The sequence below is a fragment of the Scleropages formosus genome, chromosome 9, assembly GCF_900964775.1.
Source record: "Scleropages formosus chromosome 9, fSclFor1.1, whole genome shotgun sequence".
NCBI lineage: Eukaryota > Metazoa > Chordata > Actinopteri > Osteoglossiformes > Osteoglossidae > Scleropages > Scleropages formosus.
The window spans coordinates 61,104-84,384 of record NC_041814.1 but is presented as its reverse complement, the minus strand read 5'-3'; the positions used below and the strand labels follow the sequence as shown (position 1 = coordinate 84,384).

The 23,281-nt window shown below is 43.8% G+C and overlaps 1 protein-coding gene across 1 annotated transcript; it reads left to right on the top strand.

The window, feature by feature from the left end:
* Positions 1 to 1,578: 1,578 nt before the first annotated feature.
* Positions 1,579 to 18,956, top strand: safb (scaffold attachment factor B). The gene is made up of 21 exons (XM_018728326.2): positions 1,579 to 1,830; positions 4,259 to 4,346; positions 4,488 to 4,552; positions 4,692 to 4,934; positions 5,240 to 5,305; positions 5,684 to 5,723; positions 6,661 to 7,117; positions 7,539 to 7,585; positions 9,301 to 9,410; positions 9,677 to 9,826; positions 9,963 to 10,060; positions 10,157 to 10,215; positions 10,665 to 10,747; positions 10,833 to 10,978; positions 11,683 to 11,985; positions 12,070 to 12,204; positions 15,960 to 16,002; positions 16,094 to 16,173; positions 16,451 to 16,506; positions 18,513 to 18,567; positions 18,671 to 18,956. Exons 1-21 carry the CDS (start codon positions 1,663 to 1,665, stop codon positions 18,786 to 18,788), a joined length of 2,610 nt encoding a protein of 869 aa, XP_018583842.2. The 5' UTR covers positions 1,579 to 1,662; the 3' UTR covers positions 18,789 to 18,956.
* Positions 18,957 to 23,281: the final 4,325 nt, after the last annotated feature.

The window sequence follows — 23,281 nt, the reverse complement described above, 5'->3', positions numbered from 1 at the left end:
TGCTTCGAGAAGCTGATTCTGGCACATATTAAAAGCATCATCCCTGCCACTCTGGGTCAGTATCAGCTTGCCTATCGGGCAAACAGATCAACGGAAGATGCAATCAGCCTCATCCCTCACACTGTCTTGGAGCACCTGGATGGGCCATACACATATGTCATAATGTTCTTGGTTGACTTCAGTTCGGTCTTTAACATGGTCATCCTCAACGCACTGGTGTCCAAACTCCACAACCTAGGCCTAAGCACAGCCGTCTGTAGTTGAACTCTGGACTTCCTGACCAACCGGCCCCAGAACGTTAGGTTAGAAAAGCACACATCTTCCACTCTCACCCCGAGCACTGGAGTTCCGCAAGGATGTTGAGTCCTCTGATGTATGCACTCTTCACCCATGACTGTCTATCTGCCCACGTAAAAAACACCATCGTGAAGTTCGCAGATGATACAACGAGTCGTTGATTTGATTACAAACAATGATGAAACCGCATACAGGGATGAGGTAGGAAATCTGGAAGCCTGGTGATCCGTCAACAATGTCATTCTTAACACCAGGAAGACAAAGGAGATTGTGGTGGATTTCAGGAAGAAAAGGATAACTGACCTCAGTCCTGTGCTCATAAATGGTGAGGATGTGGAGAAAGTCCCCAGTTTCAAATTCTTGGTGGTGAACACTACAGAAGACTTCTCTTGGGCCACACACATCTCTACCGTCATTGGAAAGGCACAACGCCTCTATTTCTTGAGAAGACTGAGGAGAGCGAGACTCCCCCAGGATCTTCTCGGGAACTTCTACAGTTGTACAGTGGAGAGTGTGCTGATGTACTGCATGTACGCCAGCTGCACAAGAAAAGACCAGAAAGCTCTGCAACGGGTCATCCGGACAGTTCAGAACATCATCGGCACACAGCTACTGGCAGTCGAGGACATCTACGCGTCCAGATGTCAGAGCATAGCCTCCAAAATGATGAGGGACTCCAGTCACCCTGCAGACCACCTCTTTAGTTTAAACTGCTCCCCTCTGGCAGGCGATCCAGGACAATTCACTCACACACCACAAGAATGAAAAACAGCTTCTTCCCCACTGACTCGCTGTGAAACGACTGAACACTGCCCTGGATTTTACAGTGTGTTATCCATTTACTTACTGTATAATCTGCTTAAACTGTTTAATTTTCTATTTCTATTTGTGTGTGTTTTATATTGTTGTCTAAAGAACTCAGGGAGTACCACTATCTAATTTCGTTGTGTTGCACACACACAGAGCACAAGAAGAAGAAGTCTTCAATTCCATATGAAAACACAGTCAAATCATCTATAAACTTTAAAGTAAACCTGTTTCAAGTTTCTGTGAAACCTTGCTGCGTTTGACGTGGCAAAATTCTACTCTCCATACCCCGATAGTTTAAATATAATTTTCTTGAAGGTAAACATGTCCAGCGCCAACATTTACAAAACTCGGGATGAAGAGGAAGTAAGGCAGGGAAGTGTAGCTCTGCGCAGGCGCACTGAGAGGTTCCCGCGCTCGCCGTGTACATGGTGTATTTCCGGTTTGCAGCTCGCTGCCATTAGTTGCCGGAGACCGCCATTTTGTCCCGGTCTTTTTTTTCCTCTTACGAAACAGCAAATTTACGGGCGATAAACTAACATTTATCTGACCGTAAGCATGACTGAGAGCTCGTCTGCATCGGATACGATTTCAATGGAAATTCCAGAGGGAGCAGGAGTTCGTAAACTCTCCGAACTAAGAGTTATTGACCTGAAAGCCGAATTGAAACGGCGAAACCTCGACGCGAGCGGTAATAAGAGTATGCTGTCGGAGAGGCTGAAAAAGGTATCTGGCTGCACTGTGCCGTTTAAATAATAAAAAAAAAAAACACAAAAAAACTTGTGCTTTATATTAGCAATGGAGTATTGTAATTTCTAAGGTAAACGTGGTGGTAAAAAAAAGGTGGCATAGTCACTAGTGTGGGCTAGTCAGTTAACCTAGCTTAGCGCCGCATGATGCATGCATGCATGCATGCATGCCTGGACAGCAGGCACGATTTACTCCACACGTACTCACTCACTTATTTTGACTAGCTGGTCTAAGTAGTTGAGAACTTGGGCTCCAGACTCAGCCATACCGTAGGGCATACGCAAGTTGAAGGTTACACGGTGGCAGTTGCAAAGCCAGCAGTTGAGGGAGGGAAATAAGATTATTAGAATGAATCATCAGTGTTTACACCGACTCAGTACTGTACAGACACAGAGTACTACTTACTTAGGATGCAGCAGCGCTGTGTTCTTTCACTGTTTATTGTAATATCGTGGCTAAGTCCAAAACGGGTATTCGGAATTTTTAAATTTAGTTCAAGCAAATTATTAGACGTACCGTCATACATACAACAACGAACGGTAACGTTATTCATAATACCTACTGTACAAAACTAAACTGGCTGGTCACGAAAACGTCATTAGAACAACATGAACATAAAACATTGTGTTACCAGTAGAAGGAAGATCTGTCATGGACCTTAATTTACTCCAAAATAGCTGGACCAAGGTCCTTGGTGATGATGGGTGGTGGTTTGTGGTTAAAAATGTGCAGACAGAAAATTAATCGATAACTGTATCACTCCTCTTATACAATCCCCTTGTCAGTTCATTGATATTTATAAGGCCAGTCTTAATGACTTTACTACTTGTGATCCTTCTGCATTTTGACATAAATTTTATCAGCTAGGCTCATGGCAGATACAAATGAACGTTTTTTTTTTTTTTTTTTTTCCTTTTTTTCACTCAATGTTGGGTTCATGTCAAGGTGTTACTGATCAAGGTTTCATTTAGGGCCTTTGTTACAATTTATACTGTTATTATTTAAGTGACATTTTGGTTCAAGGCAGCTTACGTTGTTACATAATCAACTTTACTTACACATCTTTTCAGTAGGGTATTGTAACAAATTCAGGGAAATTATTTAGCTCAAGGTTGCTGCAGAAGAAGTGGGATTCAAGCCGAGGACCTTTAGATGACAGCACTAACACTATGCTGTCCACTGAACAATTAATAGTCGATGAGGGGCAATTCCAACAACTGAGCCCAATACATGACTGCTACATATTATATATATTCATGTGCACTCCTGAATGGTAACTCTTGGAAGGGCCAGCAAATAAATGCTTGCCACGTAGACAAAAAACATACTACAACTGTGAGAAAGAAACTTTCTACAAATATAGGTGTAAATGAAAATATAACATTTTACCATCTTAGTGTTGTCTTCTGTAAGGTTTGGCTTTAAAATGTCACCATAGTCATATTTCTATACATAGTCTTCGATTTAAGATGAGGTTCATTTTCAACAACCTCATCAGTTAAAAAAAAAAAAAACAAAACAAAAATCCTGTATTATACTGTATTATATAAAACCAAAAAGAAATCAGTTAACATGCATAAATGCTGCATTGTGTAGTAGGGCTTGGTTTTTTCACCGATTTCACCAGTTATTAATGTTATATACCAACATAGCAAAATGTATTGAAATTTTTCTTGAGCTTTTTCTTCTGTACACTTCCACAATACTCACTCTTGCTTGCTTTCCATTTTTTAAAAACTAACTTATTATAAAGATGTGGGCACACTGACTCCTTATCCTGGGAACAGCTGGCATTGTCGTTAGAGTTGATGCCTTTGGATCCAGAGGTTCCAGGTTTGAATCTGACCTGATGTAGTGCCCTTAAGCAAGGTACTTACTCCTACATTGCTCTGTTAAATAGTTTCCCAGCTGTATACATCACTAGCTTAACATTGAAGGTCACTTTGGAGAAAAGTGTCAGCTAAATGAATAAATGTTCAGTAAGAAATATGGGTACCTCGTGGCAGTGCAGCCAGCTGATGCTGTTATACGGAAATAGAGCAGTTTTTGTTAGATGTGAACAACCAAACATCAGGGCTCAGATAGAATAGTCATTGCTGCTGTTACATAGTAGGTACTTTACTGTAAAGCCATATGTTATGGAAAATCATGCACTAAAAATAAGGTTTATGGGAGAAACAGGGCTAGGGATAGGCCACTGAAAACCTAAACAAAGCGTTACCAGTTTCAACAATCCAAATGAAAATGTCACCTTCATCTTCTAGCAGTTAGACCCTTTCAGTCCACAAATCAGTATGTTGATGTCTTATGGGCATAGAAAATGTCTTCGAAATGTTTCTCTTTTATTTCTTTCTTTCTTTGGTTATATATGAAATATTGAAGGAGTGTTGCATATCTGTCATAGGCAATTGAAGAAGAAGGTGGAAATCCTGATGAAGTAGTAGTTTTTCTGGATACAGCCCCTAAGAAGACACCAAAGCGCACTGCTAAAGGTAGAACTGATGACACAAGAAGATTTTTAGAATATTCAGATCTTAACTAAAAAGTTTCAGGTAGTATGAAATGTTGTTTATGATGGCAAGCAAGTCTCATGTCAATGTTTGCAGTTTTCAGTTCTCTGAATTTCTGTGTAGGTAAAAGACAGGAGAACGATGGCTCTGAAGACTGCACTATTGAAGAGGATTCTGGAGATGGACAGGTGAGCAAGTCATGATGGAATATGACAATTTAGGGCTTCGCTACAAATGCTCACTGGCTTTGTCTAATAATATGCTTGGGGAAAGGCATTGACAAGAAACCAGAAGTTGGCAGAACCTAACAAAAGCTTCTTCTCTCAGGAGGACCCTGAGTTGAACCTGGATAGTCTTAATGAGATGGACATCATGGACATGAGTGTGCTGGATGAAGCAGAGATTGACAATGGGATTCCAGCAGACTGTGAGGAGTATGATGCAGATGATATCCTGGACTCACTGTCTAATGAAGGCAACACTGAGGCATCACAAGAGGAGGAGCCCACTAATGATAATACAGAAGATTCTGGCTCTCCTGACCCATTGTCTGGAGTCAAGCTCGAGGAGGTGAGAACTGCCTTTTCAAATCTGAAATAAATACTGTTAAATTGTATGGGATACCATATGTTATGAATTTTATTACTTGTTAGTTATGTTGTACTTAACACTTGACCAAGGTATGTTTTGTTGTACAGTTACTGGTACCTCTTCTACATTCATAGTTTTAGCGATACCTTGTGGGTTGTAACTTTCAGCTCTATATTATTATCATTGTAGAAAATGTCCCTGCCCATGATTTACACTTATTAAGCATCCTGTGTAACAAGTTGTCACAAAACTGCCTAAACAGTTTTTAAATTTCCCAAAAACAGATTATGGACACTGAAGGTGTTGACCTTGACGCTCAAGATGATGATTTAAAGTGCCCATCTAATGAGGTATTTTGCCATGGAAATTTCTCTTACATTCATATTGTCGCTTGTGCTAATATTTTCCCATTGTTTTTTTAGTAGGTAGAATATTTATTTAAACATTTAAAGCATAACAGGTTTTCTCATAAAGTTGGTTTTAGCTGGTGTGGTAACTTCTAAGTCAACAAAGTAGAAAATTGGGGCAGGGCAGGCAAAAAGTCAGGTGTCACAGTAACATTGTGGCAATGTAAGTGTGGTTTGACATGCTGCTAGTTGCTTTAATGCCTTTTCAATTTTATATTCACTGCTTGCCGTGACAGACTAAATATTTTGGTCTGGTGTGACACCAGATCTGATAGATTACTTCGGTGCTGTTCAAATTATAAAGTGTCTTCCCTTTTTTAGGAGCTGGAGCAGGAGTGTGAAGACCTAAAAGATGAAAGAGGTACTGTTAAAAATACATCTGGACACACAGCCTTTCACATCAGTCTTAGCTTAATAAGAGAGTTATTTGAGTTTGGTGTCGATCTTTCTTTTTTTTTTTTTTTTTTTTTTTTTTTTTTTTTTCCTTCCCTCTCGTCGGAGTCTGGGAGACTGGAAATCCAAAGAGAATTACTGGCTTTGTGTTAGTCGTGACTGATATCATTGACCAGTATTTGGCAATATTTGGCTTTATCCGCACTGAGTGCACATTTCTCAGTCTGAATTGTGTGAAATGTGGTGTTCATTCGAGTCTTAACACATGGCCAGTAATTTAAACGGTTTGTTTGGTACCACCTGAATAAGGTCCTCACTTTAGGTGTTTCAGATGATGTGCAGTGTTTTTAGGTTGCCACAAAAGAAGATTAAGAAGTTGAAGAGAAGAATCGGACTCCCAGCAAATGAAAAATTAACGGAAAAAGGCACAAAAGCACATTTTAGGATTCGATTAATGTCATGTACACCTTGGAGATAACCCTTAATGGACTACTTGTATACAACACCAAAGGAGTTCTGAATTTCCTATTAAGGCAGAGTCCCAATCGATCACTTCCTATGTCATGGAGACTCAGGAAGGCTGAAATGGCATGAAGATGGACTTTTTCTGAAGCCATGTGCTGGTCTTTCAGCTTTCTTCTGAACAGCACCCCTCCCTGCCTTGGAACAGGTGAAATGTGGGAAAAAGAGTTGAAACGTTCGGATGTTTTCAGACATTAAAAACTTATCTCTTGGTTTATCTTTGGTTTTTCCAGTCTCTTAAGTGTTCATATTTTGTATTGATGTATAAAAGGGGAAAGCAAAGGGTCACGTCCTGATCCAGCCCTTGCCAGTTCCACGTTGATGCTTGCTGTGTTTCAGAAGTAATTAAACTCTGTGCCATTTTATTCCTATTAAATCCGTAGAAAATGAGAAAATAGCCGGGTCTTGTAAATCTGAGCCGCTTAAAGAAGAACGCCTGGAACAGCCATCTGAAGAAGATCCAACTGCCGTCGAGGGTTCTCTAAACATGCCGGAGGAAGACCGTGTGTCCGTCGCTGCTAAAGCTGATGATGCCCTCAATTTGGAGAGTGAAGCGTCGACTAGCGAACTGGAAAAGAGCGAATTGAATGAAAGCAATGAAAAATCAAAAGACCAGGGCAAGCAAGAGGCCCAGGAGGACGTTATGGACTCGGACAATGCGTGCACTCAGGCTGCTAGTTTAAATGAGCAGGGTTCGAATGAAAGCAAATGCGCTGTTGAATCAGAAATCAAGTCAAAACCAGAGAATGAGGAAGATGGAAAGAAGACAGAAGAGGGTGCTGGGGAATCAACGGCAGCGAAAGAGTCCCCTTCTGTTGAGGGTGATGATCAGAAAAAGAGGTTTGTTGTTTTCTGTCTACTAGAACAATGGCTGTTTTTGTTATATTGGCTCCTTTGTTTACGAGCTTGGTGCGCTTTGGAGGTAAAGTGGTCTGCACATTTTGTCTCAAGTTTTTTTTTTTTTTTTTTTCTTTTTTTTCTTTTTTTTCTTTTTTTAATTTTTGATTTCATTCTACCATCCTTATTTCCCTTTCTTCCATATGATTTAATGGAAGTTTCCTGGGCCATTAAAGATGGCAGCCTAGCATTTTGCTCATCAGTGCTGTTTGTCAGGTGTTTCTGACTTGGCGTACACAGGATGAACTCATAGTTTAGATTTCTAGTGCTGTGTGCAAGGTAAGTTGTTTCGCTTTGAAATAAGTCACACCCAGAAGATTAACACTTTGAAATTCTGAATATATATATTTTTTTCTTTCTTTAGCACGGATGAGGAAAAAGGTAATAAGCCTGAATCAAAAGATGAAAAAGGTTAGTGTGGTTTTTTAATTCACTTTGACAAGCCTGTTCGTGGCTGCTAGCATGCATTTGATTTACCAGTTTTTTATTTACCATTTTATATACCTCATTTGTCTTCTCCATTGCATAGTTCTTCATTTCTGATAATACTGTTATATTCAGATAGCTAGAACTAAATGGCCCTGCCCTGTAATATAGTAAATTGGCTTCCAACATTTTACTGAAATTGTGCCATTCTGCTAGAAAAGAACTTAAGCTAGCATAGGTCAGTCCATACTTGTTGGGCAGAGTACAAGCATCCCTTGATTTACAAACTCTTTATCTGGCATTTCAGTATAATAGCTCTTGGCATTTGATACCAGACTTGCGATTTATGAAATAAAAAATCAGTATAATGAAATTTATCCAAAGCATGTCCAAAAAATATATGCACCTTATAAATGCAGTATATGCATTTTAGGAGCAGAAAGTTGTTCACAATAAGTTCAGTGATCCCTACTTGGTTTATTGCTCATGCTGTGGAGAACCTGGAATTACCCTGGAACAGCTAGTTCAGCCCTGGAATTTTAATCAGCGACAGGACTTCTTTGGATTTTCCCAGTATGGTCTGATAGCAGGACAGCAAAGCTAACGGGTCTATAACATGTTTTCACACATGATGCTTTGGAGAAAAGTGACTGCTAAATAAACAAATGTAAATTTGTTTTATATTCTGCTGAAGTCATGGGTTGATAGTTGTAGGTGTTTTCCTTTGATGTTTTAACAAATTAATTTAGGATTTGTCCAGCATGGGTGGTACTGCGTAGTGCATTTACATTTATTCACTTGGCAGACGCTTTTGTCCAAAGCGACTTACAACGGATACTATGTAGCGTTACTAGCCCACACATCTTATTTACCAAGATCACTACACTACTAGATACAGTACTTACAAGGGGTTACTCATCCTTGTATCAGTGAAACACACTCACTCTGACACACTCATACACTACGGGGGAACCTGAACAGCATGTCTTTGGACTGTGGGAAGAAACTGGAGCACCCAGAGGAAACCCACGCAGACATGGGGAGAACATGCAAACTCCACACAAACTGAGCAGGGATCAAATCCACGTTCTCTCGCACCACCCAGGCGCTGTGAGACAGCAGCGTTCCTCGCTGTGCCACCCTAGTGCAAGAATGTGAGTGTGGAGTTCACATATTCTTCTCATGTCAGTGTCAGTTTCCTGTCACAGTCCAAAGACATGCGGTTCAGGTGAAGTGGTGATTTAAAACTGCCCTTAATGGGCGAGTGATTCTGTGTCTATCTGTGGCTATTCTGCGATGGATCTTGCCCAGCGTGTACTCCTCTCCTCCTTGTGTCTGATGCTTCCGGGATAGACTCCGTATCACAGTGACCCTGCTCAGGCCAAGCCGTTATTGCAATGGGATTGATGGTTTGAGCTTGGAACACATTTTTCCCATTTAAAATAATGGGAAACAGGTTATCTGTAACCGAAATTTCAATTGCTCCTTTTTCAGGAGCAGATTAATTTTGTAAATGGATGGATGCCTCTGTTTTTCTGCTAGTAGATATAGCCATCTGTATGCCACCATACATAGTTGTTCTATTTTATTTTTGCTTTTAATGTTGTCTGGTGAAGGGGAGAAGTGGCTCCTGTAGCACTTATTTGGTCTCTCCAAGATCTGATCTCGCTGTATTAAGTTTTTATTTGTCTTGTCAAAAGCTCCAGCAAGTACTACTGCAGCCAATAGTGGAAGGAATTTATGGGTTAGTGGATTGTCCTCAACCACCAGAGCGACTGATCTGAAGAACTTGTTCAGCAAATACGGAAAGGTGGGTTGATTTTGATCCTTGAATGTGTTAATTCTTTAAAGATATGAAGGGGTGTAGACCCTCAAGCCCAAATTACTGACATTATTGTAGAGATATAGAATACTATCCACTCATTCTACAGCCTGTGGCAGAGAAAACCGATATTTCATATATATTCGTCATTTTGCTGTGCACCTTTTAATAAGCAGTTTTTTCATTGGTTGCCCTTTCTGACCATTTAGGAGAATATGCTTCTGTCACACTTTGAACTTGTAATTACTTACCAGGTTGTGGGAGCCAAAGTCGTGACAAATGCTAAGAGTCCAGGAGCACGTTGCTATGGATTTGTCACCATGTGCTCTACTGAGGAAGCCACCAAGTGTATTAGTCACCTACATAGGACGGAGCTGCATGGGCGAATGATTTCAGTGGAGAGGGTGAGGAGATATGCTGCTCTTTTGGGGTTAAATGAATGGGTCCTTATTTTAAAAAGTCTACTCACTCAAGCTTCAGGGGGCTTTGTGCCTTTGAGTTTCTTACATGTACGAGTTTTATTGGTTTAATTAATTCCAGGTTAAAAATGAACCTGCTGGAAAGAAGCCTCCTGAGAAAAGTGAAGCCAAAAAGTCTGCCAATGACAGGCGCCACTCTTCAGAATCCAAGTCAGAAAAGTGAGTCGCATGTTTAAATTCAGTCACACTAAAATCAGATACATTTCATCCATTGAGTATTTGCATCTTAATTTTGTCTCTTGTGAATTTGTAAAGGTCTGATGCCAACAAGGATGAAAAGTCAGAAGCTGCAGAAGCAGCAAAGGATGGCAAAGGTATGATGTCTACAAACACTGAACTGTGCTGGGCTTTTAATTATGGTTGTTGAGTAGTTACAGCTGATTTCAAATGCTATTGTTTTGCAGTTGTCCCAGTGTAATACTTCTGACATTTCATGTCAAAAAGTATAAGGAAGTTTGCCTTCAGTATTAACCTGACTGGCTTCTCTGCAGGGGAGTTTCAGAGGAGCATTTTTGTTTTTAGCATGGGAAGTGTAGTAAATAACACAAAAACAATATCTCTAACAGGACCCTTGTTGGGCTGAATCAAATGGAATATGATAATGAGATCAGAACTGCAATTAGGTTAGAGATGAAAATATAGGTTGTGTTTCTCCAGTTTGCCTGTATACCTTTAGCAGTTTGTCAGATGTTGCTCTGGACAAAGACTTGTGATGTACACAATTCACTTATGGAGTTCCTCATTCTTCTGTTGTGTGTTTCAGCGCGTGGGGCAGAAAGGACAGTAGTCATGGATAAATCCAAGGGAGAACCTGTCATCAGTGTCAAGACAAAAAGCAAAGAGCGAGTAGGTTCACTGTCATCGACGCAGTTGACAGGGTTTATTAAACATGCTTCTGGAAAGCAACATTTTTGATTCTTCTCTCCCACAGAGCACAAAGAGCCGAGACCGTAAATCTCCCAGCAAGGAGAAGAAAGACATCCTTTCCTTTGACCAGATAAAGGAGCAACGAGAACGAGAGCGCCAGAGGCAGAGGGAGCGTGAGATCCGAGAAGTGGAACGACGAAGGCACTCTGGGTAAGGACACCAGAGCGCCCAAACGTTTACCCTTCTGCTGTAGAAACCCATTAGGACTGATATTTGCACCCTGCTGCTCATTAGTAGGTGTTAACAAGTTAAAAGTTTCCCACCAGTTTGAAAGACCTGAGTGAAAGATAGGGAATTGTCTTTATTTCTTTAGCCAGATTACATAAACACTTTGTTTATTGAGCTTAATCATATTGTGTATCCCATTATCATTCTAAGAATGCTTTTCTTTTATCAGCACAAATGTTTAGAAACTCAGTATTTCTAGTTGTATTCCAAGTTATTTATGTCGTATCCTAGGAGTAAGAACAGCAGATTACTGGATGAGTTTATGTTGCATTTTTCACGATGCTGTACAGTAGCCAACTAATGCAACCAAAGCTACAGTTAATTTAATAACCGTTCTTGGTAGTTATCCACACATGTGGTGCAGGCTTACGTATCATAGTCACATTTGTGGTATTGATGTCCTATTTAGTGTTTTATCATGCTTCATTTAAGCCAAACAAGTTCTGCTGTATTAGCTTGTTTTGTAATGGGTTATAAAGTGAGAAATTCTCAGGGAGGAACAAATACATCCATTTATACTGAATAATTAATGGTAATGGCCACTTAAATTGTCAGATCAGCATTTTGGCTTGAATGGGGTAATTGTACCTCAGTAAACCGGTGGCTGTCGTGACTTGTGATGATAGTGAACGGGATCGAGACCGGGACAGCCGTGCTGAGCGAGAGCGGATCCGCCTGTTCCGAGAGAGGGAGGAGCGTGAGCGCCTGATGCGTAAGCGCAACTGGCTGGAGGTTGAAAAACAGCGTTTGGATGCAGACCGAATGGAGCGGGAGTTCCTCGAGCGGGAGCGCATGCGTGTAGAATATGAGCGCCGCCGTGAGCAGGAGCGCATCCACCGAGAACGTGAGGAGTTGCGCCGGCAGCAGGAACAGCTACGCTTTGAGCAGGACCGTCGACCCCTCAAGAGGCCCTATGACATGGACAGCAGGTGTGTGCCCAGGTGCCACGCAGGTTGCTTTTGCACATTGCTTTTGTGTACTGCAGTCTCCCCATAACACTGATCCTTCTTTAGGAAGGATGACTGGCATGACAAGCGGTTTGCGATGGATGAGCGCTATGGACGATCAGATTTTGGACGACCGGACCGCTACCAGGACTTTGACCACAGAGACCGTGGCCGTTATCATGACGATATCCTCATGGACAGGTATGTTGTCACCAAGACAATGATAGAGTACTCCATGGTCATGGGAAAATTTTGAAAACCTTAAGTTTGCAGGTTCAGTTCTGGTAATATTGCTTTTACATTACGTTACTTTATTTAGCAGATGCTTTTCTCGAAAGCTACTTCCAGTGAACACTGCGTAGTATGTCAGCCCACACACCTCATTCACCAAGGTGACTTACACTGCTAGATACTACTTACAATGGGTCACTCATCCATGCATCAGTGGAACACACTATAGGTGAACCTGAACAGCATATCTTTGGACTGTGGGAGGAAACCAGAGCACCCAGAGGAAACGCACACAGACACGGGGAAAACATGCAAACTGCACCCAGACTGAGCGGGAATCAAACCCACGTCGTCTCACACCACCCAGGCCCTGTGAGACAGTAGTGCTACTTGCTGTCCATCCATCCATCTTCCTCCGGGGCCAGGTCGCGGGGGCAGCAGTCCGAGCAGAGTCCTCCAGACTTCCCTCTCCCCGCACACACCTCCTCCAGTTCCTCTGGGGAAACCCCAAGGCGTTCCCAGGCCAGCCGGGAGACATAGTCTCTCCAACGTGTCCTGGGTCTGCCCCGAGGCCTCCTCCCAGTGGGACAAGCCCGGAACACCTCCCCAGGGAGGCGTCCAGGAGGCATCCGGAACAGATGCCCGAGCCACCTCAATTGGCTCCTCTCGATGCGGAGGAGCAGCGGCTCTACTCCGAGCTCTTCCTGGGTGACTGAGCTCCTCACCCTATCCCTAAGGGTGCGCCCAGCCACTCTGCGGAGGAAACTCATTTCTGCCGCTTGTATCCGCGATCTCATTCTTTCGGTCATGATCCAGAGTTCATGACCATAGGTGAGGGTAGGAACGTAGATCAACCGATAAATTGAGAGCTTCGCCTTACGACTCAGCTCCTTCTTCACCACAACAGACCGGTACAATGACCGCATTACTGCGGACGCCGCACCGATCCGTCTGTCAACCTGCCGCTCCATTTTTCCCTCACTCGTGAACAAGACCCCGAGATACTTAAACTCCTCCACTTGAGGGAGCAACTCCCCCCTAACCCAGAGGGGGCAATCCACCTTTTTCCGACTGAGAACCATGGCCTCGGATTTGGAGGTGCTGATTCTCATCCCCGCCGCTTCGCACTCGGCTGCAAACCTCCGCAGTGCACGCTGCAAGTCTTGACCTGATGAAGCCAACAGGACCACATCGTCCGCAAGAAGCAGAGACGAGATCTCGCGGCCAGCAAAACAGACACCCTCCGTTCCCTGGCTGCGCCTAGAAATTCTGTCCATGAAGATAATGAACAGAATCGGTGACAAAGGGCAGCCCTGGCGGAGTCCAACATGCACCGGGAACAGGTCTGACTTACTGCCGGCAATGCGAACCAAGCTCCTGCTCCGGTCATACAGGGAACGAACAGCCCGTAGCAGCGAGCCCCGAACCCCATAATCCCAAAGTACCTCCATAGGATGCCACGAGGGACACGGTCGAATGCCTTCTCCAGGTCCACAAAAACACATGGACTGGTTGGGCAAACTCCCACGAACCCTCCAGCACCCTAGTGAGGGTATAGAGCTGGTCCAGTGTTCCACGGCCAGGGCGAAAACCGCATTGCTCCTCTTGAATCCGAGGTTCGACTATCGGTCGGATTTTCCTTTCCAGTACCCTGGCATAGACTTTCCCAGGGAGGCTAAGGAGTGTGATCCCCCTGTAGTTGGAACACAATCTCCGGTCCCCCTTCTTAAAAAGAGGGACCACCACCCTGGTCTGCCAGTCCAGAGGCACCGTTCCCGAACTCCACGCGATGCTGCAGAGGCGTGTCAGCCAAGACAGCCCCACAACATCCAGAGACTTGAGAAACTCGGGGCGAATCTCATCCACCCCCGGAGCCTTGCCACCGAGGAGTTTTTTGACCACCTCAGCAACTTCAGCCAGGGTAATGGACGAGTCCCCCTCCAAGTCCCCAGCCTCAGCTTCCTCTACGGAAGGCGTGTCGGAGGGATTGAGGAGATCCTCAAAGTACCCCTTCCACCGCCCGAGGACATCCTCAGCTGAGGTCAGCAGCGCACCACTTCCACTGTAAACAGTGTTTGTGCAACACTGCTTCCCCCCTCTGAGTCGCCGGAGAGTTTGCCAGAATCTCTTTGAGGCCGACCGAAAGTCTTCCTCCATGGCCTCACCGAACTCCTCCCAAGCCCGAGTTTTTGCCGCGGCGACTGCCAGAGCCGCGCTCCATTTGGCCCATCGGTACCTGTCAGCTGCTTCAGGAGTCCCATGAGCCAGCCAGGCCCGATAGAACTCCTTCTTCAGCTTGACGGCGTCCCTTACTTCCGGTGTCCACCACCGTGTTTGGGGATTGCCGCCGCGACAGGCGCCGGAGACCTTATGGCCGCAGCTCCGAACCGCCACCCTGACAATGGAGGCGTGGAACATAGTCCATTCAGACTCGATGTCCCCCACCTCCCTCGGGACCTGGTTGAAGTTCTGTCGGAGGTGGGAGTTGAAGACCTCTCTGACAGGGGCCTCCGCCAAACGTTCCCAACAGACCCTCACTATGCGTTTGGGCCTGCCAGGTCTGTCCAGCTTTTTCCCCTGCCATCGAATCCAACTCACCACCAGGTGGTGATCAGTTGACAGCTCAGCCCCTCTCTTCACCCGAGTGTCCAAGACATATGGCCGAAGGTCAGAAGAAATGACTACAAAGTCGATCATCGACCTCCGACCTAGGGTGTCCTGGTGCCAAGTGCAGTGATGGACACTCTTATGCATGAGCATGGTGTTCATTATGGATATAAACCGTGACTAGCACAGAAATCCAATAACAACTCACCGCTCGGGTTCAGATCAGGGAGGCCGTTCCTCCCAATCACGCCCCTCCAGGTGTCACTGTCGCTGCCCACGTGGGCGTTAAAGTCCCCCAGTAGAACGACAGAGTCCCCAGTGGGAGCGCTTTCCAGCACGCCCTCCAGGGACTCCAAGAAGGCCGGGTACTCTACACTGCCACTAGGCGCATAAGCACAAACGACAGTGAGAGACCGTTCCCTGACCCGAAGGCGCAGGGAGATGACCCTCTCATTCACCGGGGTAGACTCCAACACATGGCGGCTAAACTGGGGGGCTATTAATAAGCCCCCACCCGCCCGCCGCCTCTCACCCTGGGCAACGCCAGAATAGTGGAGAGTCCACCCTCGATCGAGAAGAGTGGTTCCAGAACCCAAGCTGTGAGTGGAAGTGAGCCCGACTATATCTAGACGGTATCTCTCAAGTTCCCGCACCAGCTCAGGCTCCTTCCCCGCCAGTGAGGTGACATTCCAAGTCCCAAAAACCAGAGTTGGCGCCCGAGGTTTGGGTCGGCCGGGCACTCGGCCCCAACCACCGCCCAAATCACAATGCACCGGCCCCTTACGGTCTCTCCGGCAGGTGGTGAGCCCACCGAAGGCTACTTGCTGTGCCATCCTTTTATGTTCTTTGGCTAAAATAAGTATCTCTGTGAATTACTGAAATTGTAAACACTGGGCATTTCATTATGGAAACAATTATCAGCAAATTGTACTTTTCTTTGGTCCAGATCCAAAGCAACAACTGGTTTGTTAGATCTGATATGGGTTATTTTTGTCAAAAGTTAGATTCTGCCTCAAGACTTCATTTTACACATTAATAGTTTGTAAAATATTTTCAGTGGTAATTGTTTTGTTGATTGTGTATAATGCTTAATTCGGCCACATTGTTTCTTTCACAAGGAGGGATGCATCACGAGGAATGATGGGAGATCGAGATGGCCAGGTAAGTGTGTTTTAGACAAAGGCGTTTTAAAGGTTGGGTTTGTGGTTCAGCCTTTAGTGATTGTTCACTCTATTGTCCATGTTCTACATAGCACTTTGACCGCAGTGACAGGCATGGCAGGGATTCTCGAGACACGTGGGGCGGATATGACAAGCGGGGCCTTCACCCAAGGTCAGAGAACAAGTTTTAATATTCCATCTGTTCAACATGTTGACGATAGAGCATGGACATTTTGTTCCGCCAAACTTTTGTATATTAGCAATTATTGGTTCTGCATGCCCTTTGTCCCTGACCCCGTGAAAGGTAATTGTATACTATTTGGTAGTGCATGACTGTAATTTAAGTGAAGTTGTCTGTTGGAAATGAAACATAACTGTAATAAGTAACTGTAACCATTTTGTCAATACAAAATTGTTATACAGTCCAGGTGTTTTTTTTTTACTTACAGAGATGGCCGTGACTGGGACTCGGGGAGAAAAATGGACGGGGACAGACCTTGGCAAAGTAAGAAATGCCTTTGATTTTATATACACTCAAGATACACAGGACAAGATGTTACACCCCATACATATATTACACCAGCTGAACACAAGAACCCAGTTCAACCAAACATCACCATGACGTCAGAGAGAACAACATCCAGCATTGCCAACATATATCTCCATGACTTGAGACAGAGAAGCTTAACTTCCTAACCAACACAGCCACAGGGTACCAACATCGATGTTTCGTTGAGGTTGTCAAGTGGGCACCTCCCTTCGCTGCTGTTTCGTTGATTTAGGCCCACACCTCCGGAAGGCTCAACAGTGCAGTTTGGCATCCCAGACCCACCCCTCTCCACATGTTAGATGCCCTTCACCCTCAACAACTACTGCAACTCCTCCAACTCAACTACCTCAATTAAACCACAGCTCCATACATACCTTCAAACGCACCGCCTTTACAAGCTCAAACCATCTCAGATTACCTCCATACCTGCCACCAAAAACTGCAAATGTACCTCCCCACAAACTTAAACTAACCTAATAACAAGGCCATGCCTCCTTTAACACTAGCTGCCTCCCATTACTAGCCACCTGCCACTAATTTTACCACCAATACATTCCTCCCTCCACCTTGTAACTCCAACTACCTTGCTCTCTTCTCAACCATACCCACTGACTCGCCTTATCAGCATTTGCAGACAGCTTCTTCACTGCCACCCTTAAGTAGCAGCCTCGTGCATCAAATTCCCCCAACAATGACATAGCTGATTTAGCCACAAACCCCCTAACACCTACCTCTACCAGCCTCACATGAGCCCGCCAGATCTGCATTTAACAGTTTCTGCTTGTATGCCTCCCCAGTAGCGTCCTCGAATGGCACTGTTAACTCTACAAAGTAGACAATTCGGTCACACTCCGAATATAACACCATGTCTGGACACAATGAAGTAACTGCAATGACCTGCGGTATCTGGAGCTGTTTGCCCACATCAGCCAGCAGCTTCCAATTCCGTGCATTTCACCACCTACCAAGGAACGTCTGCTCTTGCATAGCGTTACTCTTTTCTGCCCGCACAAATCCAATAGTTTTATCTATACTGGAAACAGGCAAAGAATTCACCACTTGCTACTTGCTCTCAAAAACACCTGCTAAATATCTAAGACCTTGAGCGTGGTGGCAAGTATTGTACTCCTGCCCCAAGCTAACCTTACATCCTGACAAAATGTGCCTCAGTGTTGCCACACTGCCACACACACCATCACCACATGCCCACTGCTTAACATTCTGTGGTGTTGGCAACACGTCATAAGTTGCTCCAACAGTGAACTTAATGCCACTTGCTTCCATAGCCCATACATCTTGCCAGTGTGGCTTCTCCACGTTTTCCCAGTTCGCCCACTGACCTTGCTTAACTCGTGCGACTGCCTTCGCATGCCTCGCCTCCTCTTCATGCTCCAGCTGCCATTTGTCTGCTTCCGGGGCAGTAATCCACAACCGCCGCGCATGGCCAGAGCCAAACCCTGCCTTCCCCCTCTGCACGTGTCCAAACAACGTCCGACAGCTGGAGTGTACCTTTTGCGCTTTTGGCCACATCTCTGGAGTTCCATCCCCTATCCACCCTCAGTGACAACACCACTCTTTTCACAAACCCATCTTTCAGCTCTGCTAGAGTCAACTCCAAACCCACTTTTGCACACTTGTACTCCTCAACTAAACTCATCACCGACAGGTCCAGCATGCCCTTACCATACAGCGCTACACTACTTAAACAGTGTGGCACTCCCAGCCACTTTCTTACCGCCTTACTAATTACCCTCTTGAGCTTCTCAACCTCCCAGACAGAAAGCTCATATACAATATATACACACACCAGCTTTGTAATGGTTGTCCTCGCTCTGTGATTGTTTCCTTGTAAAATGCACAGTTATAAGCAGTTTTGGTTGTTGATTGTGTCTGTTTCACAGAAACATTAAATGCACAACTTTGTTGTTACTGTTCTGCTGAAATGGTGAGCTATGTTTCAGGTGGTGATCGAGGAATGCCTGGACAGGGCCACATGGGGAGGGGAGGAATGCCAAGGTACGTGTCAGGTGTCGAAGTACGTTGGATGTGGTCGAGTTTTTGCATTGACCTGTGTAAAAGGAAGGTTGATGAATACAAGACCCTACCATTTCTTCAACAGTCGTCGTGGCTACATGCAAGGTGGAGCCTCACAGGGCCTGTCTGGGGCCTTGAACCGACAGAACCAGATGATGCAAGGCAGCGGGATGCAGGGTGGGGCCTTTGGTCGCCGTTACTAATTTTTTTCAAACATTTTGTGTCCTACTTTAAATTTTAGTGTTTCTTTTGGCTGCGTAAATATTGCTTCTGAAGCTTCATGAGTTTTTTTTTAAAAAAATACTTTGGTACACTTTCACTGTAGTACAGCCAATGTATCAAGTTGTTTAATTTTTAAATGATTTTTTTCCCATTCCAAATGTTTTTTTTTTTTTTTTTTTTTTTTTTAAAGTTGTAATAGAAAAGTCAGTGTGTAAAGATTACTCCTTTTTTCTTGCTTTTCACATTTTTAAGTCATCAACATTGGGAGTTAAATCTTTGAGAATTTCTCAGGAATGTTGCACAGCTTGTTGTGGTGAATTTTAAGGACAATTTAATTATGAATAAAAAGATATTTTGGATTATTACAATAAACTTAGTTGGATTATAAGTATCACATTTTGTATGGGGAAAACACATGCTTTAACTGAATCAGTTTTTTGCTTTATCCTTCAGTTGTGAAGTCCACATTTCCCATTGTCCCGTTTGTTTGACCAACTGTAGTTTCTCAGTGTCACCACACGATGTCCTCTGCATCGCACGACTGTCTCTGCTGTAAAATGGAGAAACTCCCTTAATAAAACATTCTTGTGCAGTACAAACTGTATAGCTCTCTGGTTAATTGATTTTTTTTGCTTCTGCTACAACATTTATTAGACAATAGCACCGTTATTGTGCTGCCATTAAGCTGCCCTGTAATGCCTGCTGACACTCTGGCTTGGAAATTTACTCAAGTTTTCTGGGTAGTTTGCTCCAAGTAAAGGTTTACATATAGTAAGAGGGAAGAAAATGTACATTTTCAGTAATTTCTAAAGAAATTTACATTTGTTGAGCAAACATTTGCCTAAAGTGCCTTAGTACTAACAGTATTAGACTTTTTAACAGTTCTAGAAACCCTGAACTCCCTGAATTCATTCATGCATTTATAGAGTAGTATAAGTCTTTCACTCACACTGAGCAGTTCAGAGTAAAAAGTTTACCTGAAACATGCCTTTGCACCGAGAGAAAACCCACATGAACTCAAGGAGAAAAAAGCAGTTTCCTCCAGGTCTGAGTTTTGTATTGCACTTCAATTGCAACACTTAAGCAGAGAGCTTTTGCAGGACTTTCAGCTGAGTAAGATTTTAGATTTTGAAATGAACCCAGAGTTGACTCCCCACTCAGGTCAATTTGGGATATTCCTCAACAATCATCCCCCAGACAGATGTGCTGCTACATTGAAGGCAATGGGACAAAAACGAAAGAATGCTGGTCTATACATTTGAGACAAATTTAAGGGCTGGCCCCTTTATCTGAGGCTCAAGCTTGTCACATTTATTTAGTACTTTTCTCCAAAGCAACTTCGGTGAACTCTATGTAGTGTTATCAGCCCACATACCTTATTCACTGCAGTGACTTACACTGCTAGATGCATTACTTAGAATGGGTCACTCATCCATACATCAGCAGAACACGCTATGGGTGAACCTGAAGAGCATGTTTTTGGGCTGCGGAAGAACATGCAATTTCCACACAGACTGAGTGGGGATCGGACCCATGCCCTCTGGGGCTACGCAGGTGCTGTGAGACAACAACACTACTCGCTGTGCCACCGTGCCACTTCTTTTCAGACATGTTGAGCTATCTCTGCTCTTCATGGGCACATTTTGGGTGCTGTTAGTTCAACGAATTATCTGCTTCTCTTGGTACAAATGCAATAGACTAAGCGAGCAACGGAGCTGTGAAAACTGCACCTTTTGTATTGGTGAACACACTTCATACGCATTCACCCTGGTTTCGTGTCTCCTGCCATCAGATTAATCCGAGCCCCTGGAAAGTTTGTTTTCTAATAGCTATACCGCATACACCAGATGTTTTTATCCAACCATCTCATGTATCCATTGTAACTAACTTCTTATCCAGTGCAGGGTCATACATAGCCTGAGTAGGTCCACCCTAGACAGAACAACACTCCATGACAGGACAATCATGCACACTCATTCACTCATGCATACAGCATGGACATTAAGAGCAATTTAGTCATCATTTCCCCTGAAACATATCTTGGGAATCCCACCCAAACCCAGGGAGAATATGCAAACTCCACACAGACTGAGCCCACGTCTGAATTCACAGGGCAGAAGCTGACGTACCACCCTGTCATTCTAAATGTTAATATGTTAATTATTTTTGTAAACCAGAGGCTACAGAGGCACAGTGTATGAAATTATAAAAATATTGGAAACAGCAAATAATATATTAATATCCATTAATTAATAAGGTTTAGGGCCATCCTTTGTTTTTAAAATAGCTTCAGTCCTTTCTGCAATGCTGTCCTGAGAGTTCCGAACAATGAGTAGTGGACACCATAGATGGCATTTTCCTTCAGCCTGGTCTAAAACCACAACGGAATCTGCTCAGCAGTGTTTCAAAGCAGTATTGTCTTGCAATATGATACTACACACATCATACATTATAATTTTTTTTGCATTATACATGTCATAAAGAGCAATCATCAGACCATCAGGCCTCTAATATTTGAAAACATGAACTGCTTTCTAAGCTTTTTTACATGAAACTATTGCACTTCTGCTAACTCAGGAATGCAACTGCTGACAAAATGGTGTAGCTGTATTTTAAAACTGTGCTGCAACATGAAGGTGATGTCTTGGGGTGAAAGATATGTGTCCAACAGAGAAATAATTCAGCAGCAAGAAACATGCAATACTGTCAAAGCTACAATACGAACTGAGAGAAAAGCAGAATTGCCCCTTTTCTGAGTTTACCAGCACTGTGCATTTCTTCTATAGACAATTCTCACTCACTCACTTTCTGAACTGCTTGTCCCATACGGGCTCGCGGGGAACCAGAGCCTAACCCGGCAACCCAGGGTGTAAGGGTGGAGGGGGAGGGGACACACCCAGGACGGGACGCCAGTCCGTCACAAAGCACCCCAAGCAGGACTCAAACCCCAGACCCACCAGCGAGCAAGGCCCAGTCCAACCCGCTGCACCACTGTGCCCCCCATAGACAATTCTCCTTCTTTAAAATGCAACATACAGCAAAGCGTCAGAGTGCAGAAATAAAATGTGTTTTCAGTTAAATCCGTGGATCCCAGACATCATGTCCTAGGGTTACACAATTTACAGCTGAACGTCGCCATCGCTTTCTCACCCCAGTGAAGCAATAAGACTAAACTGGTTTGTGGCACAATGCAGAGCGGTGGCACATCTCAGCTCCGGGATTGAATCTGGCAGTGTCTGTGCAGCATTTACCCATGTTTACCCAGTTACCCATGTGTCCCCTATGCTCTCTTTGTTAAACAGGTAAACTGGTGAATCTGAATTGTTCTTTGTGTGTATGTGTGTGTGCATGCTATGTGATGGACTGGTGTCCTATCGTGGGTGTATCCTGCCCTTTGCTTTCTCAGAATCAGCTCCGAACCACTGCAACCCTGAACTGAATATGAGGTTACTTGGCGTAACATAGGTGGACTAAATAGTTGTACCTTACAAAAAAAACATTTAATTAAAATAGAAATTAGCAGGGGTGCGGAAAGGAAACGGAGGAGTCTCACACACTTGGTCAGAGATGCAGCAAAACATTTAATATGAGTGTCCCAGACTGAGCAGGTCTGGAAAAGAGAGTCAGTGAGTGCTGCTGCGATCACTCTGGTCAGTGGAAGAGCATTTTGATGGACCATGAAGGATCTCTTTTCTCAATGTATATCCTTTCGTCAAGGCATTCTGGTTAAAAAAAAACAATCTCTGGATCATTTGAAGTATTTTTAAAAAGCACACCACTACATGGTATCTGTGCTTTTCCCTGTTTTGTCTTTCTCAAGTCCTTCCAAGGTTTTTAGTGGATTTTCCTCTTGATGGTCTGGCAGTTAGATAAGGATGTCTTATCCATCAGCCTACCTTGCTACCATTATCGTCTTCCAATAGCTTCATTTTCAAAGTCATGTCAGCTTAACCTTTAAACTATCATGTGGAAAACATATTTTTCCTTCCCCTTAGAAATGTTTTGGGGAGATTCTAATCACAAGCCAAAATATAACAAGCCTCAATATCATTGTGTCCTCAGAAGAGCCTTGTCTGGAAGGGCACTATACTAGACAAATTCAGTTGCACTTCTAAACTTTTTTGTAGACCCCTTATTATCACACCATCTTTATTGTATATTTATTGCATGTTTGTTGAGAGATTTTATGGATATTATGCTTTCTTTGTGGATTACTTGCCCATAAGATCTGTAGCCACACTACGTCAGATTACTGTACCTCTGAGCTTCTCTGAAAGAAAAGAACTTTCAGAAGAATTTACAACAGGGGGCAGTATGAGTCTATGTATGAGTCAAAGAAATTCTACCTAAAGTTTTCAGTGATCCATTTCTCAGTGGGAGGTACAGTACTGCAAATTACAGTAGGTGACTATAATCAAAACATTTCCACTCTCAAAAGTGAATATGGATCAAATTATTAAAATCGTTCAAAAGT